The following is a 19,457-nucleotide window of genomic DNA, read 5'->3' as shown; positions in this document are numbered from 1 at the left end:
GGGTTTCGATTATCTCTCGTCGTGCCCTGTGAAACGAGAAACGCCCTACCCACTATCCTTCCCAACCCTCCCACAGTGGTAGTCCGCCGTCCGTCCTTACACAACCCCTGCTCCCAGCCCCTTACCTCGTGGCTCATACCCCTGTAATTGACCTAGATACAAGACCTGTCCCATACATCCTTTCACCACCACTAGTCCAGTCTCGTCACAAAAATCACCTATCCCATCAAAGGCAGGGCTACCTGTAAAACCATTAATGTGAGCTACAAGCTAAGCTGCAATCACTGTGCTGCATTGTTGTGTGTGTGACAACTAACAGGCTGCCTGTCAGCATGAATGGCCACCGACAAACTGCGGTCCAGAAACAAATAGACCACCTGTTGCTGAGCACGCTGCCAAACATTATATCCTTCATTTCAGTGACTGTTTCACACCCTGTGCCGTATGGACCCTTCCCATCAACACCAGCTTTTTCTGAATTGCGCAGGTGGGGACTTTCCTTGCAATACATCCTATGTTCCCATAACCCTCCTGGCTTCAACCTTCATTAGTCACTGACCTCTCCCACCAGCCCCTTCCCAGTTCCCATTCCAGCATTATACAGCTGTCATTCCACCATCACACCCAGTCATTTTATTTCTCTCCTTTTCTGCTACTCCCCCCCTCTCCTGCTCTCCACCTAACCTGCAGCACTAAACTACCTGCCACCCCTACCATACTATCCCTTCCCCTCCCCACCCCAGCCTCCTCCTATTCCCACCCAGTCGCCACTCCCATCGTGCATTTTTGCTGCTCCTCGCAGTGGGGGTTCAGTTGCCTGAGACTGCAGTCGTGTGTGTGAGTTACGTTTGCGTGAGTGTGTGTGTCTGTCATCTATTTTTGACAAATGCCTTACTGGCTGAAAGCTTTATTTGTGACAGTCTTTTTGTTGTGTCTATCTGCAACTCAGCATCTTCGCTATGTGGTGAGTAGCAACTTTTCTTTTCATAATATTGTTGCACTCCATCCTGGATTTTCCATAGTTTCAGTATTAGTTATTTCTGTTATTTATTTATTAGTTATTGTGACCTCTCGCTATGATGTGGAATGAGGTAGGTTTACAACTGGTGTACACTTTGCCAGTGAAAACTATGGCTATATAATGTCCATGTTTCTTGGAGTTTTTTTATTTATTTATTGTTTAATTTTTTTATTTTTTATGTATATACAATGGTTCTACAGACTGAACCAGAACTCCGCCAACAAACTTTCAGAGGTGGTAGCATGGATCAATCCAAAAAAAAGTAGTAAACGTGGTTTCGAAAATGTGTACCATAAGAGCTGTGAGTACTTGTTTGCCTTTGTTACTCTGAGGCACATCTCTTCTGTTGAACAACTCTCAAGGCATGCATTTTAGAGCCTGTGTTTACTGGAATTTTTTTCATGTTTTGGTCCATACTAGTCTGAAAGTTGGTTGGTGGACTTCTGAATAACCCTGTATATAGAAGATGATTTCCTTAGTTTATGAGTAAAACATTGTTAATGGCGGTCTTTACCCATATTTGCTCAGTCTTCATTTAAATATTATTTTATTTATATATTTATGTATATATCTTAAATTATACTTCCCTGGGTACTATGTTAATATTTTTTTTGATACTTGTGTTGTGGACTGTTTTGAATTTCAGTTTAGTTCTCATAACATCACCTGAACTTGGAACTAGAGACTCATCAAGAAATGTAATGTAACTGCAGTTTATTATTGTACAGCAGACAAGACACAGCAGTATGGTGATTCTAACATAATTTTTACTGTAACTAAACATCTATATTACTTAAAAGGAGTAATGGCAAACTGCTTTCACTTCAGATCATCTGTTCAGCCTTCTTGAACAATACCAGTGACTACTAACATAACTGCAATAGATTATCAGGTACCTCTCTGAGTCCAAGTTGGACTATGATTTGGGAACTGTTAAGAGTTTATGATACAAAAGACAAATTAAAGCAGTTATCAGTCTTTTTGTTCGCATGACAAGTTTGAGGGCTCGTGCGAGTTACATTGATACAGCACACGAGGCGAAACAGCTGTACTGCTGATAGGTAGGCTTTCAGAACACTTAGTTCCTTGTTAGCAATCTTGGGTTTGCTGCCAGATCCTAAAATCAACACAGCGAGGTATAATGGTGATCCATTTGTCCGTCATCTTCAGGAGAGATGCTAGTGCCGAGTCCTGCCGAAAACTGATGCCGAGACTGAAAACCGTTGGTGTATGTGGACTCCTTGCCGTACACACTGCATGCAGTGCCAACCGCAGGTTCTGCCCCCGAGACTAGGTTTGTGGCTTTGCCCACAGTAGATGCCGTCACCAATGATGTATCGTAATCAAACACTATTCTCAAACACTCGGGCCAGCCACACTGAAGAGTGTTGTGCTTTGATGCAGGATAATACAGGATTCCATTTTCTGCTAAGAGGAAAACTGTTGTCTCTCTCAATCAACTAGCCCTCGGACATAGTTTCAAACATTGTACAGAAACCAAACTGTAATTATAATGGTTGAAGTACATTAAAGGGAAGCAGTAGTTGAGAGTTTCTCACAAACAGTGTTCCAGAAACTGGACGTACTGGTAAATATTAGCATCTCATCAAATGTCATCCCCTGTTCCTCATTGAAATTGTGCTCCACTACTGCCCTATTTTTCAGGCTTTTGCTGTCTCGAGTGACGACGATGTTCGACACGCTCGAGCGTACCTGTGCCAACCTGTGCCTGTCGACCAGCTGAAGTATGCTTTCCCACATTGAGATGAAAAATCAGAGGTTATTTTGGTAGCTAAACTCGTCTTCTATTTTCAGGATTTCATTTGCTAATGTAATTCACTAAGCATCATTTGATTTAATTCAACTTCATTCCATTGATCTTGTTTTGGTTTTGTTGACATTCATCTTACAACGTGTTTTCACGAGACGATGTACTCTGTTCGACTCACTATCCAGGTTCGTGTGCCATCTCTGATTGAATTACAGTGTGTACGGTTGAACCTCAAAGTTTTAATTTTTTCAAATTTATCCTCGGTTTCTTTCATAGCTTGCTCAGCGTACAGAATGAATAAGGTGGGGTATAGTCTACAACCGTATCATCCTGCCGTCTCGTCTCTTTGCTCCCGGTGTCATGCCTTTCAACTCTTGTAACTGCAGTCTGGTTTCTGTTCAGGTTGTAAATAATGTGTCCACAAATTTTATCTCTTTTCCTTCAGATTTTCAAATAGAGTTTTTCTGTCAGCATTGTCAAAGTCTTTCACTAAATCTATAAATACTATATATGTACATTTGCCTTTGTTCAGTCTTTCTTGTAAGCTAAGTGATAGAGTTAGTATTGCATCATATGTTACTACATTTCTCTGGAACTCAGACTGATTTTCCCTAGGGCACAAATACACTAATCAGCCAGAAAATTATGACCATTTTAATAGTCGCTATGTCCACCCTTCGCATAGATAACATCGGTGACACATCACGGTACGAAAGCAGTGAGGCCTCGGAAGGTGTCAGCACCACATCTGTGCGCGCGCGCGCGCCCACACACACACACACACACACACACACACACACACACACACATGTCGTCTAATTCCCGTAAATTACAGGGGGGGGGGGGGGGGGCATGAGCTCTGATGCCACATTAAGTCCATCCCAGGTGGGTTCAGTTGGGTTCCGATCTGGCAATTTGGGAGGCCAGCACATCAATTGGAGCTCATCACTTCGTTCCTTGAACCACTCCACCACACTCCTGGCCATGTGGCACGGCACATTATCTTGTTGAAACATGCCACTGTCATTGCGAAAAGTGATCATCGTGAAGGGGTATGTGATCTGCAACCAGTGTGGGATACTCCTTGGCCATCATGTGCCTTGCACGGGCTCCATTGGACCCACGGATGCTCATGTGAATATTCTTCAGAGCACCACTAGCCACCAGCTTCTCCCCGCCCCACAGAATAAGTGTCGAGGTGGTATTCCCCTCGAAGATGACGGATTTGTGCGCTCCCATGGGCAGGATCGAGAAGGTATTAAGGATTCGTCAAATTGTGCAATGCTTTGCCATTGCGCAAGTCCAGTGCAGATGGACACGTGCCCATTTCGGTTGTAGTTGCCGATGTCCCGGTGTTAACGTTGGCACACGCTCGGGTTGTCGACTGTGGAGCCCCGTCGTTAGGAGTATTCGGAGCTCTGTGTGTTTGGACACACTTGTATTCGGCCCATCATTAAAGCCTGATGTTAGCTGCAGCACAGTTCACTGCCTGTCCTGCTCTACCAATCTGCCCAGCCTGTGATGTTCGGCATCTGTAACGAGAAGTGGCCATCCGACCCCTCGACACGTGGACGTGGTTTCTCCTCAGTTTTGCCGTATGTTGAAGATACTTGCCACAGCATTCCTCGAACACCCGGCAAGTCGCGCAGTTCCATCACAATCCGCCCTCGATCAAACTTAGGTAGATTGTGTGGTGTCACTGCCAGACACCACACTTGCTAGGTGGTAGCTTAAATCGGCCGCGGTCCATTAGTACATGTCGGACCCGCGTGTCGCCACTGTGTGATCGCAGACCGAGCGCCACCACACGGCAGGTCTCGAGAGACGTACGAGAACTCGCCACCAGTTGTACGACGACGTTGCTAGCGACTATACGGACGAAGCCATTTCTCTCATTTGCCGAGAGAGAGTTAGAGTAGCCTTCAGCTAAGTTAATGGCTACGACTTAGCAAGGCGCCATTAGCCTTAAATAGCTTGTATATAAAGAGTCACTTGTATCGCCACAATCTCCAGATGTCTCATCAAGAACGATGTATACAAGGATGTATTAAAAGTTAAGTATATTCCAAAGATACGTATTTTCTTTATCACATTCATTAAGTCTCCTGTTTCAGACCTCACTCCATCCTTCGTGAGTTAGCGCGTGCATCTTGGCCGCCTCTTTCAATTAGTGTGCGTAGTGTTGGCAAGTCTGCCGACACTACAGATTGCACGTCTTCCCCATTCTACGCACTGACGGCACGCTCAATGGTACTACGTGGGCACTGTGCGTGTCTGACTAGCAGTAATTTCTCGCCAAGTGATGCTGGTATCACTTGGACTAGTTTATATCGATAGTAACTTGGTGGTCATATAGTTCTGGCTGATCTATGTATATTGATACATAAATGTTGTAAATATACTAAAATATGAATATTTACTTACCTGCTGTTATTCATGAGGAAAATACAGTAATGGTATTAGAACTAATTTGTGACACTAAAACTATGATTCACTTTTTGACTTCACATTTGGCTTATCCTTCTACACATAAGACTTCTTTCTGCTATACACAACCATTAATTGTGATTAAACATCGTATTTCGCTCCATTCACACATTGTGGAAGCTAAATTGTGACCTGAACAGTGGTACCATACTCAGAAAGGTGATGAGATCTAACAGTGACATCTAAAATGTAAAATTTGGTCATAAAACTAAGTTTTGCAATAACAGAACAGATAAGGCTGGCATCTTGGTTGTGCCTTTGGATTAAACAAAATTGTTCTTCATCTCACTTTCCATTTCATCCATAAGACTCTGGAACAAGGTACACAGAACCCGTGTGTTATGCGAAACCGCTCTGTGTTCGAGAGCAGATAAAATCTTTATCTGTTATACCTTCTATCTCTTGTACTCAGCATAGTCTACCTCTTGGAGCATCCCATCTGTCTGCCTTCTGTCCTAGTGGAACCAGTCTCTGTCACATTGTAAATGAGTCATACTTTCCTTGTCCTATTCTTTTCCTGTTTTCTTCTTTCCATCCCATCTGCTAATCTCCCCCAGTTATTTTTGCCACTTCCTCTGGCCCATCGGATTCTGCTCCACATTGATTCCTTCTGTAGCACTGCCAAACATTTGTGTTAAATATCATTTACTCATGTTCGACAAAGATGTAATAAGGAAATTCCTTAACACAGTACTAATAAGAATAAAGTTTCGTAAATTCTGTAGACTCATTTTTTATTGCCATCATCATTATATAACTACCGCTCATGTCTTATGAAAATCGTAGCTTACACTATAGAAATTTTGATGTAAGGGAGGTTCCGAAGCCCCTGATCTTCCCAGGCAAGAGAAATGCATAAATAAATAAATAAGTAAAAAGGGCATACACACCGCTGGAGAGAGCATGGGGAATAATATGATTTATTCACATAGAGAAGTGCATATCAAGAAATGCAAAAATAATGCATTACAACACAGTAGTGAAACCAGAATGCATTATGTAAGCAAATGCCTAGCCAGAAATACTAAGAAGAAGACTGTCAAGGAAAATTTCAGATGCAGTAAGAAGCACAGAAGCCATCATGAAGTAGTGATGAAATGTACGAGAACATAGAAAACAAATAACAGAAACAACAAGGAAAAGAAGGGTGATATTATTTTGACATTTGTTGTTATGGTCTTCAGTCTGAAGACTAATTTGATGCAGCTCTCCATGCTGCTTTATCCTGTGCATACCTCATCATCTCTGAAAAACTGTTGCAACCTACATCCATTTGAACTTGTTTACTATATTCATTCCGTGGTCTGCCTTTACAGTTTTTACCCCAGACACTTCCATTTAATACTCTAAACTGACCATTCCTTAATGCCTTAGAAAGTCTCCTATCAACCGATACTGTCTTCTAATCAATTAGTGTCACAAAGTTCTTGTCTCCCGAATTTTGTTCAGTACCTCTTCATTAATTACAATATCTATCCATCTAGTCTCCAGCATTCTTCTATAGCACCACACTTCAATAGCTTCTGTGTTTTTCTTGTCTGAACAGTCCACATTGCACTTCCATTCATGATAACACTGCAGACAAATGCTTTCAGAAAAGACTTCCTAACATTTAAATTTACATTCAAAATTAACAAATTCCTCTTTTTTAGAAATGCTTTCCTTGTAGCCAGTCAGCATTTTATATCCTCCTCACTTTTGCTGTTATCAGTTATTATACTGCCCAAATAACAAAATTCATCTACTAATTTTAATATCTCATTTCCTAATATAATTCTCTCAGCACCATGTGATTTAATTAGACTACATTCCATTACCCTCATTTCATTTTAGTTGACGCTTCTGTTATAACCTATTTCCAAGACAATACCCATTCCATTGCTCTTCAAAGTCTCTCTGACAGAATTACTATGTGATCAGCAAACCTGATAGTTTTTATTTCTTTTCCTTACACTTTAATTCCATTTCCAAATTTCTCCTTGGTTTCCTTTACTGCTTGCTCACTGTACAGATTGAATATTTTCGGGGATAGGCTAAAACAGTGTCTCACGCCCTTCTCAACTACTGCTTCTTTTTAATGACATTCAACAATTATAACTGCAGTTTGGTTTCTGGACAAGCTGTATACAATCTTTCACTCCCTGCATTTTGTCCCCCATGCCTTCAGAATTTTTAAAATTCCAGTCAACATTCTCAAAAGCTTTCTCTGAGTCTGCAAGTACTATAAACATTGATTTGCCTTCCTTTAACCTAGCTTCTAAGATAGGTTGCAGGATCATTATTGCCTCACATTTTCCTTCATTTTTCCGGAACAAGTGTTTCTCATTCTTTTGTAAATAATTCATGTCAGTGAAACTTCCTGGCAGATTAAAACATTTTGCTGGACTGGGACTAGAACCCAGGCCATTTGCCATTTGCAGGCAAATGCTCTAGCAGCTGAGCTACCTGAACAGAACTCAAGATCTGTCCACATAGCTTTACTTCTGCCAGTGCCTCATTCCGGAATTGATGTCTGTTTTGAAAAACTGGTAGTTCAGCAGTATATACACCTGTGAGCACCTGCTTTCTTTTTAATTGGAATTATTATGTTTTTCTTCAACTCTGAGGGAATTTTATCTGCTTCACATGTACACCAGATGGAATAATTTTGTCATGACTGGCTCTCTGAAGTATCTTGATACTTGTCAGGGATTGTTGTGTACTCCAAGAGCCTTGTTTAGCCTTAAGTTATTCAGTGCTCTATCAAATCCTTCTTGCAGCATCATAGCTCCCATCTCATTTTCATCCGTGTCATATTCCCTTTTTATAATATTACCTTCAATCTCATTTCTGCTGTATAGTTCATCTATATATTCCTTTCCTTTGTCAGCTTCTCCTTCTTTGATTGTACTGGTTGTCCATCTGAGCTCTTGATATTCAAACAGCTGCTTCTCTTTCCTTGAAATGCGTCTTTAATTTTTCTGTAGGTGATATCTACTATTATCCTAGTTTTATATACTTCTGCAACTTTGCATTTGTTCTCTAGCCGTTCCTGCTTAGCCATTTTGCACTTTCTGCCAATCTTATTTTTTAGATGTTTCCATTCTCTTTTGCTCGCTTCATTTGCTGCATTTTTAAATTTTCTCGTTTTATCAGTTAAATTCAATATCTTCCATATTATCCAAGATATATACTAACCTTGTCTTTTTACCTTTTTGATTCTCTGCTGTCTTCAATCTCTCATCTCTGAAAGCTACCCATTTGTCATCTGTTGTATTCCCTTCTTCTGTTTCAGTGAGTCATTGCCTAACATTCTCTTTCCATAATTTCCTAATTTTTGACATAATTCCAGTTTTAACTTGAAGTTCGCGGCCAGTAATTTGTGGTCAGAGCCCACCTCTGCCTGTAGGAACATTTAAAAATCTGGTTTCAAAATCACTGGCTTCACGGTTATGTAGTCAATCTGAAACCTTCCAGCACCCCTTGGTCTCTTCCACGTAGACAACTTCCTTTCATGATTTTTAAGCAAAGTGCAGTAATAAACTTATGCTCTGAGCAAAATTCTACCTGGAAGCTCCCTCTTCCATTCCTTCACCCCAGTCCATACTCTTTTACTATTTTTCCTTCTCTTCCATTCCCCATCTTCAAATTTCAGTCACCCATCACAATGAAATTTTCATTTTTCTTAACTATCCTAATACTTTTCTTTATCTCATCGTACGTTCTTCCGTTTTTTTTTTGCACCTGCTTAGTTGGTTTGCATATACATTTGTACCTCTGTGGTAAATGTTGGCTTTCCGTCTATCTTGGCTTCAAAAATGTGTTCACTATGCTGCTCATAGTAGTCTACCCGCATTCCTAGTTTTTTTATTCATTATTATGCCAATTCGTCACTAGCCCTATTTGAATCTGTATTTCTAACCCTGTACTCACCTGAGCAGAAGTCTTGTTCTTCCTACCATCACATTTCACTAATTGCCACTACATCTGACTTCAACCTATCCATTTCTCTTTTTAAATTCTGTGACCTTCCTACTGGGTTGAGGAATCTAACATTCCACCCTCCAATCCCTATAATGAGAGTTTTGTTTTTCGTGTTGACGACATTCTCCTGTTAGGCTGTTGCCCATCTTCAGGAATCACAAATTTGCCTGGCCTCTCCACAGATACCCCTGCTTGTGGTTGCACCTACAGTACAGTTATCCATACTGTTGAGACATTTGAGCCACTCTGCTTCAGCATAGTCTGCAGTTTTTGACATTTATGCGAGATAAATTGCAATTTGCTGACAAAACACGCTGCAAGTATCTCTGGGAAAAGAACTTAACAACAGGCTGAATGAGAGGAATTAAAACAGATTTAGAAATTCTCAACATAGAAGCGAAAGAAGCAAGAGAAAGAGATATTTTCAGAAGGAAGCAGTAATGCAACAAGTGTGAAGCAATCTGAAGAATTAAAAAACTGACATGATAGAAACGTGAGAGAATATTGGAAGAGTAGAAGACAGCAGATGAGAAGGAATTGACATTATCACATGGTCCTCAGTTGGTAAAAATGGAAGGGAAATAAGTAAAATGTGGGCAGACAAAGAAAGTGTTCCAAATCCCATTTGTTGCAGTACTTTGTCAAACCCATTTGCTTTATGTAAGAAATGTTTTTGCAGAATGAGTTATCCATTCAGGAAATGGATAACTCTTTCTCTTGCTTCCCAGATTATCATCTTAGCTTTTACGATGGACAACACAATAAGAAATTATTAATAATCATTTATTAAAATAATGTACAAAATAAATATTTATCTTAGGGTGATGAACACATGTGGCACTGTGGCAAAAGTTCTGAACACTGGTTTACTCTAACTCAGTGAACATTGGCTAACTCCCTAATAGTTGTTTGCTGGACTGCCGTCTAATAGTTTGCAGTTCAGGCCTGAATTTTTCACTTTTGTGGACAGTTTTCTCTACTGGGACTGAACTCATTGACATATATTTACTAAATTATTGATACCAGTTTTATGGTTTCTGACAGGACAGTGACGGAGAGGATGATGACGAAGAAGAGTGGGTGGAGAAGGCAGATGAGAAGAAAGAAGATAGTGGTGACAGAACTGTCAGAAAAGATAATGTGCCTCAGGAAAGAGACGCATGGATGATCCCGACTGCTGACATTTCGAACCTGCTAGAACGTGGAACGGACAACACTGAAATCCGTGGTGGTGTCAGAGAAAAGCCAGATAATGACAGGCTGAACCTCGATATGGTGAGTTGTGTTAATGTTGTGTACAATTTTCAGGCCGACATTGCAAGTACAGTTTTGGGCTACTGCAGTATTTTCAAATGACTGTGCCCAAGTACATGGTGCTTCACAAATGTCTGGCAAAATTTTTGTTTCTGTAAATATAATTTTATTAGTGAAATATTGTAAACTCAATGTTTTAAAAAATCCTTTGTCCACAGTACCCATGCTGCGATCTCAGTAGAGCACAATGATGCCACAATTTAGCACAATTTAGCTCAAATAATGGCATCTGATATCAATCTGAAGTTCGCACTTGCCTGATGGTAGATATCTGAGTCTGCGTCACAGTGCTGTCGCAATGATGGTTGTCAATTACATTATGTTAGGATGTTGCAATTTGTTGGAGCCCCTGTCAACTATGCTCCATACGTATAACCCAAGAAATTTAAATTTTGGGTGTTTGGAGACCTATACTCCTAAGACCAAAATGTATCGCAATTGCCAGACGTACGGTTTTGTACCAAACGGGTCATGTGGGCCGGTGCACTGTCTCGCTGAAACACATTTGGAGTTCCAAGCACCACCATTGCTATCTACGGCTTCATATCACTCCAAATAATATTCACATAAACTTCTTTTGCTACAGAATTTTCTGGCATAATGGTGATGTTTTAGAAATAAAATAGAATTATAGTCACTATTGATGCCTGTGTTGATTTGACCTGGAGAACTGCCTCATTCACTGTTATATGGATGAGACTTGCCGACTGTGACCCAGCAGACACACAGCACTGAGGAAATGTGGCAGTCAGCTCCCCAATGACATAGTGCAAGGTGTAGTGGTAAATGGAAATGGAAATGTCGTGTGGCTAGGGCCTCCCGTCAGGTAGACCGTTCGCCTGGTGCAGGTCTTTCGATTTGACGCCACTTCGGTGACCTGCGCGTCGATGGGGATGAAATAATGACGATTAGGACAACACGACACCCAGTCCCTGAGCGGAGGAAATTTCCGACCCAGTCGGGAATCGAACCCGGGCCCTTAGGATTGACAGTCTGTCACGCTGACCGCTCAGCTACCGGGGCGGACTAAGGTGTAGTGGTGAGTGCAGGAAATGCACAGAGCCTGCGTACACGGCAGTGTTGCGATCTGCTCACGAACGAGTACTATTGGCATGACCGTATGAGTCACAAGGCAGCCTTGTCATATTTCGTGGTAATGTTAGTCACATTTGGCAACTTCTGCTGAGCTGTGCGAAGTTTATTTAGCCTCTCTCTTGCTCGCTGTAGTAGGGTGAGTGCCATAGGGTTTGTGCATGCACCTGTGCTCTAATTAGAACCACACAGTGCTTTATGAGACACAATCCTGTGAAAGATGGTACTCACTCTCCTTCCCGAATTATCCGACCTGTTAGGAGGAATCCTACAGTTCAATATGGGGTACAAAGCACACCGTGACTCCGCAGTTTTCACTTGGACAAGTTGTCACCATGTGTGAAAGAGTGACAAGTGACAGGAATAGTCTTAGTACTGACTGGTTATTAAACCCCAGACCTATGGACTTGTAGGCTGGCACCAGCTGCCATGCCACACACTTCCTAAGTAGTCACCTTACAGATAGGCACCCTTGATATGAAGTGCCATTTGAGAAAATGTGGTGTGTACTAGTAAGGAAATGGATAAAATCCCATTGTGTTGGCAAATCGCCCCTAAAACTGGTTTGGGTATAATGAAGTTTTTACTAACTCAAACTCCTGTAATGTTCCAGGGTAGGTGCAGCAGTGACCGACACTGGCACATTGCACTCGTATCACCGCAAAATTTCTGTGTACTCGACTGCTGGCTTATATCCACTGTTTATTGTAGTTGTTCACACAGATATACCCATTTATTGAATGAGCGGGAAATTATATAAGTGCTAGATAAAGAGGCAGTAATTATGGCTGAAGTGGGCAGCAATTATTTTCATGCTATTCTGCACGAACCACAAAAGTTTATGACAGCATCTGAGAGTAACAACCTTAGAAAGGGGTACTTAAAAATAACAACAATAATAACAGCAGCCAACAAAGGAGGAGAATTAGCACACTATAAGACTTTGGTTTTGTGATGGAGGTCATCGTTGATACGTGAGTTTCAACAAAAGTTGCTTATGTTAAATTTAATTTGTTTCTTGAATCTTTTAGCTGAACCGATTTTGGACACACCACGTGTTGATTATTGATAGATAACAAAAGAAACACCAACTTTGTAACATAACAAAGTACGAAATAAATTGGAACAGTAGAAACTTTGTCAGTTTTTGAAACATACTTACAGCATGTGTAGTCAGTGGTATAATATTAATCATCCATTTAGTCTCTTAACTTATTTAGAAAACAAAATAGGCAAGTTAGAGAGAGTTAAATTAAACCAACATTAGAACAGTTAAAACAAGTGAAACCAGTGGGAAACGTAACATGTTAAAAGATAACTTGAACCTTGCACTTAAGTATGGTGAACATGTGTGAGGCACAAAGTTTACAGTGTGAGACAGTCCTAAAAGCAGACAAAAAAAGTGATGTGAAATTTGCATAAGGTTGATTAACAATTGTGTCCGGATATTGGACAACCATTTACTTCTTTCGTATAACTTCTCGTTTGTTGGTACAGGGAACAACCTATTACAGAATGATTTTGCTGTTCACATTACAGCTTACACATAGCAAAGTAAATATTGTGCTATGAACCATCCTACACAGTGTATTTGTGAGGGTGGTCAACCATCTGACATTGTGTGAAAAAGAATACTGTAGGTAACTGCTTAGAGATGTCATGCCTTGTTTTTATGAAAGGTGCACTCTCTCAACTTTATGGCAGTCCAAGCTTAATGGAGAGTACTTGATGTAAGGAGAATGGAATGCGGTGTGCCCAAAACAGTTCCAGTAAAAAACTTTCATTAAATAAAATAAATATGAGTGGCTCTTGTCACCACTAGGGTGTCAAAAATGACCTCTGTCACATATATCTAAGCTGCACATTACCCCAGCTTCAAAGTTTTGTCTGTCCTGAGCAGATTTTACAGTCTACTAACAAAGGTGGTTGGAACAAAGTGTCTTTCACGGCCGGAAGTGCCACAGTCAATAAAATGTTCTGGGCTATTGTGCCGTGGTCGCATGGATTTCACCTTAAAACCCGTTTCATCCCCATCCACAAATGATGTTTTCAAGGGGGATATTAGCTTTGTTTTCACACTCTGGCTCGCTACTGTCTACAGCAAAATTCTGCTCCACGCAATGCTGTGACGTCATGTTTCGAATAAGTGAGCGCAATTGGCTGTTGTCGACTGCCATGATCTACTGTTGCTACCATCCAGTAGTGGAAGATAGGTACACGTCATCTTCAGCACTGAAATCTAAATGTCATTCAATTTCACGACCTCCTCCTTCCTGTTGAAAATTCCTGTTGTGTTTTGCAACCTCTATGGTTTCTCTGTATAGCCTTTCATGGTGCTCACTTGTGGCTGCCAGTACTTGAGTCCTGGTGATCTGGCTGTAAGCCACGTTCCGCAACAGCTGATCTGTCAATCTCCCCACTTCTATAATTGCCCTTGTGCTCTTTGAGTCATTTTTTGACAGTTCTTTTTGTAGTACCCATGTACACCTCCCCACAACTACATGGAATCGTATAAATTCCAACTTTTTCCAGCAGTTGATGAGTATCCTCAGCCAATTTTAGATGATCTTGAATATTCCATATAGGTGTGTAGATTACTGCGATGGTCTGCTTTTTCAGGATTTTTCGTATGCGGTCAGTCATGTCCTTAATGAATAAAGGAAAACTTTCAATTTCACGGGGACTTGAGCATTGCTATAATTTCTACATGGTGGTCTTAACATTTTTTTCACCTCAGTGAACAAATAACCGTTCTCAAGCACTGCATTGGTGAGATTTTTAGATTTTTAAAGTCTGCATCAAGCAGCTCTGGTTCGAAGATTTTCCTTGTTCTGTTCGCCAACATATTTATGATGCTTCTCTTTTGTTGTGGGTGGTGGTTCAAATCTTGGTGTAGGTATCAGTTTGTGTGCACGGATTTTCGGTAAGCCGTGTGGCCCAAGCTACCATCTTTCTTCTTGAAAACTGCCACATCACAAAAATTTAATCATCCGCCTGCCTCCCCCTGGTGAAATCCATTCGACCGTGACATAATAGCCCAGAACAATTTATGAATTGGTGTCATTTCTGCATGCCAGAATTCCTCAGAATACATTTTGCTGAAGGAACAATATACTTTTTGACTTTATTAGTTTTTTAAATTACAAACAATGAAAGGTTTCTAGCAAAAGTGTAAAATAAATCTTAAAACTTGTCACTTCTATGATATGTGTTGGTCTCGTAAGATGTACTGAATTCCTTTTTGCTCATAATTTTGAAAGAAAAGAGTGGGTCTAATTTTTAATGTTAAGTCAGCTTCAAGAGAGACATTACGAACACAGTGAAGACACGGTAATGCTGTTCGTAGGCTTTGTCCGTATCCATAGCTGGATAGCCAGCCTACAGTAGTTGACTGCCATGTGGAGGACCTGGGTTTAGTTCCCGGTACTGCCAGGAATATTTCTTTATTGGGGGTAAATGGTATGGATTTATCTCAGCCTTGTAGGGCAGTTAACGAGCTACTTGACTGTACAGTAGTGGTTCCAGGTCACAAAAACTGACAACAACCAGTAGAGCAGTGTGCTGATCCCACGCCCTCCGTACAGCGTCTAAGGCCGGGTTCACACATTGGGGCCAACATCGGCACCAACAGTGTCAATCAAATGTGTGAATCGATAAAATACCATCGGAACCGATGTTGGCCACAATATCGATACGAGTCTGTCACTTTTCGGTATTTTGACTGAGCATCAAAGCACGGTGGGCCAATACTGATATGCCAATGACATATTGGCACCAACGTTGTTTGCTTTCTGTTTTTGCCATTGCAAAACCAAATTTGTTTGTTCATTCAGTTGTCATCATCATAATTATTTTCAAGTTACGTTTTTCGAAATGTCTCGGGAACAGTGGAGCAATATTATTCACACTGAAAACTGCAAATCGACTGGCCATGATCCGTGCACGAGGCATGTTTACGTTCGCTGTATACAAGTTTGACTGAATGTTGGCTTCAGTTTGTGGACACTGTCCCACAAATATTGACCATTGTCGGTGCCAGCATTGGCATCAATGTGTGGATGTGAGAGTTAGACTATGTACAAAATAACGTGGCCAGTAGATGCACAATTGGCAAGGCGAGCATGAGGAGACCCTGTGGACAGGGGCTGTAAGGCAAATGCCAAGTGCCAGAGGGGAAGCGCCATTGTAAACTGAAGCATGTGCTCGTATTTTTTGTAAATATTAGGTGAAACCCCACATCTGCATTGTGACTGTTGAGAAAGAGCTACGCTCACCTCTGCTTTGTATAATTTCTAAAAAGAATTCTAGTAAAAATGCAACAAAAGTAGCAATTTATTTTCCCCTGCCTTGTTAACCATTTGTAACATTCAGGGAAGTGCCATGAGTGATGAATTTTGAGTAAAACCTACGTATTTCTCTTGTTGTCACATTAAGATTTGCTTCTTTTGCCGAAACACGGTGGAGTTTACTCAGTGCGACCTCACTAACATGTCATGCAGAAGCAGTTCGACAGAATTCTGAAACAATGGTTTATTAAGCTTATTAAGTGAGGAACTGAGTAAACACAAGGTCGATAACTTATGAAAACACACATCCTCTGTACAAAAATAAATGTGTAATGCCTTCACTCACATTGTTCCAAAACTCACAGCATTTCTCATGTCAGCTGTATTGAAGGTCCTTGAAAATTACATTCTTTCATCAAAAGTGGTTAGTTGAATAACATGGTAGATAATGAAGTTTTGCATAATAACCATATGGCAAAATACTCTTCTCTTTGTGTGCCATCATTTGCCAAAATTTCATTTCAGTACCTCAATCTGTTTTCGAAGTATGAGGAAAGTTGGGAATACTTCATTCTGGCTTTATCACTGGCACGTGCCATCGCCAATGGGTATGCTACATCAGACCAGTTTTCTTGAGATTGGTAACCGATAGAGCTCTCCACCCACGTCTAAAGAAAACTTAAATATGGTAGATAAATTTCATACACAGCAACATGTTTTGTAATATGCACCAAATGTAAAATCATAGCGGCTCATATTTCTCATTTCAAACTTTTTTGAATTTCGTGGAGTGTCTTACTTAAGAGCAAATATCACAATAACTATGACCATTAATGAAATGATGGGCATGTCATCATGAAGCTGACATAAAGCTATAAGTAACACAAAAATAAATTCTTTTTACTGAATAGTTTCTGTAAAATCATTTGAGAAAGATTGCAGGATTTGCACCTTGATCCTGTGATGGCAGTGCATCGCTGACTGGCCAAAAGCATTCAACCAGTGTTGGCCTGCTCTTCTGAACAAATAAATGAACTGGCCCAGTGGTTTGGACAAAAACTGGCCACTGCACATTGGCCACTGTATCCTGCGTGGACTCTAATGTTGCCATTGGCAAAGGATGACTTGGTGGTTGGTCGGTACAGTTGGGCTTACCAGAGCCTGTGGGTGTAGCTTACATTTACATTCCTGGATGGTGAGAAGGCTTATGGTAATGTGAAAAGAAGCTAGATTTGGGAAGCTCTTCAGAAAAGAGGAATTGGAAGGCTGATTACGAGGAGAATAAAGGAAATGTATTAAGGTTGTGTAGGTTGAGTAGAAGTAGGAAGAGACAAGACAGACTGCTTAGAACAGGAGAATGGGCTGAAGCAAGTAGTGCACTTCCTCTCTGCTTTTTGTCACCATTACAGACAAGATAATGGCAAGAGCGACAATGCGACTGGGAGATGAAAATATGAAAGCAGTGCTGATTGTTGATGATTTTATCCTATGAGGAAATGGAGAAGGAGAGGTATTACACAGACTAAAAGTATGGAAGGACTTGGATTGGAAGTGTGGATTGAAATTCAATACAAAGATGTGTGATGTGATGTTGACAGTGAGGAATAAGATGAAGGTAGCAGTGGATATAAATATTAAAGGGGGTACTAAAGAATGAGGAAATTTCCAAATATGTGAGGAGCATAATAGAAGACAGTGGGAAGAGAGACAGAGCAGAGGTGGGCACAAATTAGCTCAATGAGCAGCGCTCCTTCTCGTGCAGGGAAAAGAGGAGAGTTTGCACCGTGGCGGAAGTTAACCTTGTAGCTGCTTGCACAACATCCCGTAACAACTGGAGAAGGGATACATATCAAACCAGATATAAACTTGTGACATTTCTGTGGTGTTTAATGTCTCATTCTATTCAGTGCATTAGGTTATTGTGCGAATTAAACATGTTTAATTATATTCCTGTCATTAGATTATGTGCAGGAAACAAAAGTAATTACTTTGACATCTGATAACTAAATACTCCTCTGACTACTACCTATAGCCAAGAAAATACAGCAGACCATCATAAAAGCTTATTTAGAATACAGCATAACCAATGAACAACAAACTGACTCTAGGTTAAGCACAGGAATAAATAAATGAATAAATATAATTCACCATAAACAAGACATAGGCTTATGTGTTTTTATATATCTGAAATGTCATTCAGCAGATGATGTGGAGGTTTGCATCTCTATTCACTGAAGAAGACAAGTTATATTTGATACGATCAATCTCACACTTGCAGTTTGCAGAACTGCAATGAGATGTGCATCAGTTAGAGAGAACAATTTTTCACACAGATATTTTGAGCTGAACATCGATAGCAGTTTGGTAGCTATTTTGTGCGTATTTGGGAAATCCGTTTGCAAAAAATGTTCATAAAAATGTGATAGGCTTGTTTGTGATTCATATTTAGCCTTAAATTAACTATCGCATTGAAATGTGAACAGTTCGCACTCTACAGCAGATAGAGCATCATCAGTTATTATAGTAGCTGAAAAGAGCACAACAAACACTTTCAGGTCCATCGATAAATCAACCGTATCTTTAAATTGGATGGAAAATTCCTTCACAGGACTCGCAAAAGTATCTGAAAATGTCTGTAATTGATCTTGAGTTAAACTAGATTTCCACATTGACAATTGACACTTGGCATGCAAACAGCTGACCAAGTTTTCCAGCTCTTTCCCAGGTTCCACACCCAACGAGCTGCACTTTGTCAAAGTCATTTATGTTGGTGGATTCCCCCTTTTGTGCCTGTATCATCTCTCGCATGAGGAGGAGGAAGGAGGTGACTGATGTGGGGGGGGGGGGGAGGGAGGGAGGGGGAGAGGGGGAGAGAGAGAGAGAGAGACACAGAGAGATCTCATTTGAGTTTAGGTCCAACGCACCTCTCCCATCTAGCTACCTAGCTCTTTAAAAATTTTACTATTCTCACAGCATTGCTTCCTGGATCATTCACTCGTATCAGTGTGGAGAATCAGTTATCAGAAACTGGCAAATTGAATGCAATACCTTTGCGTAATTTTATTTCAGTACCAGATGCTAACTAAAATCAAGAAATACAATTAATTGAAACGTGGTATTATAATGAGAGAAGTCGGTTATTCTTGGTCAGCAAAATTCAGTGTAGGATAGTAAGCACTAGAGGAAATCTCAGCAAACCTTTGAACTTGTAAGATGTGAAACCTAGTGAATATTTTGTCACTGTGTAGAAATGTATGGAAATATTTTACTGCTCCATATGTTTGTGGGGTCCTCATAATTTTGGTCATGTGGATCAAATTTGCCATTAATTGTCAGTGATTGTGTTACAGCATGCAAGCATTTAGCATGGATGGGGGTAAGTGTTATAACATCAAGTCGAACAAATATATTTCGAGGACGACACAATACGTGTAAGTCACAGATCAAATAAACAAAGTAAGACCTGTTTACACTGTAACAGTCAAATCAGCACTGACTCCAAGTCTAGCGGCTGCTGGCGGGC

General features: G+C 40.6%; 1 protein-coding gene across 2 annotated transcripts in view; it reads left to right on the top strand.

Moving 5' to 3' along the window:
• The window catches only part of LOC126210493 (CWF19-like protein 2), a 194,278-nt gene that overhangs the window by 21,523 nt on the left and 153,298 nt on the right, over positions 1-19,457 (top strand). For both annotated transcript variants that reach the window (XM_049939726.1, XM_049939725.1), the window contains exon 3: positions 10,287-10,517. In XM_049939726.1, the coding sequence (XP_049795683.1) occupies positions 10,287-10,517 (231 nt within the window). The remainder of the gene's footprint in view (positions 1-10,286; positions 10,518-19,457) is intronic.

Source organism: Schistocerca nitens, chromosome 10 (assembly GCF_023898315.1).
Source record: "Schistocerca nitens isolate TAMUIC-IGC-003100 chromosome 10, iqSchNite1.1, whole genome shotgun sequence".
Classification (NCBI taxonomy): Eukaryota; Metazoa; Arthropoda; class Insecta; order Orthoptera; family Acrididae; genus Schistocerca; species Schistocerca nitens.
Note: the sequence above shows the minus strand (reverse complement) of the source record. Positions and strands in the feature narration are given on the sequence as shown.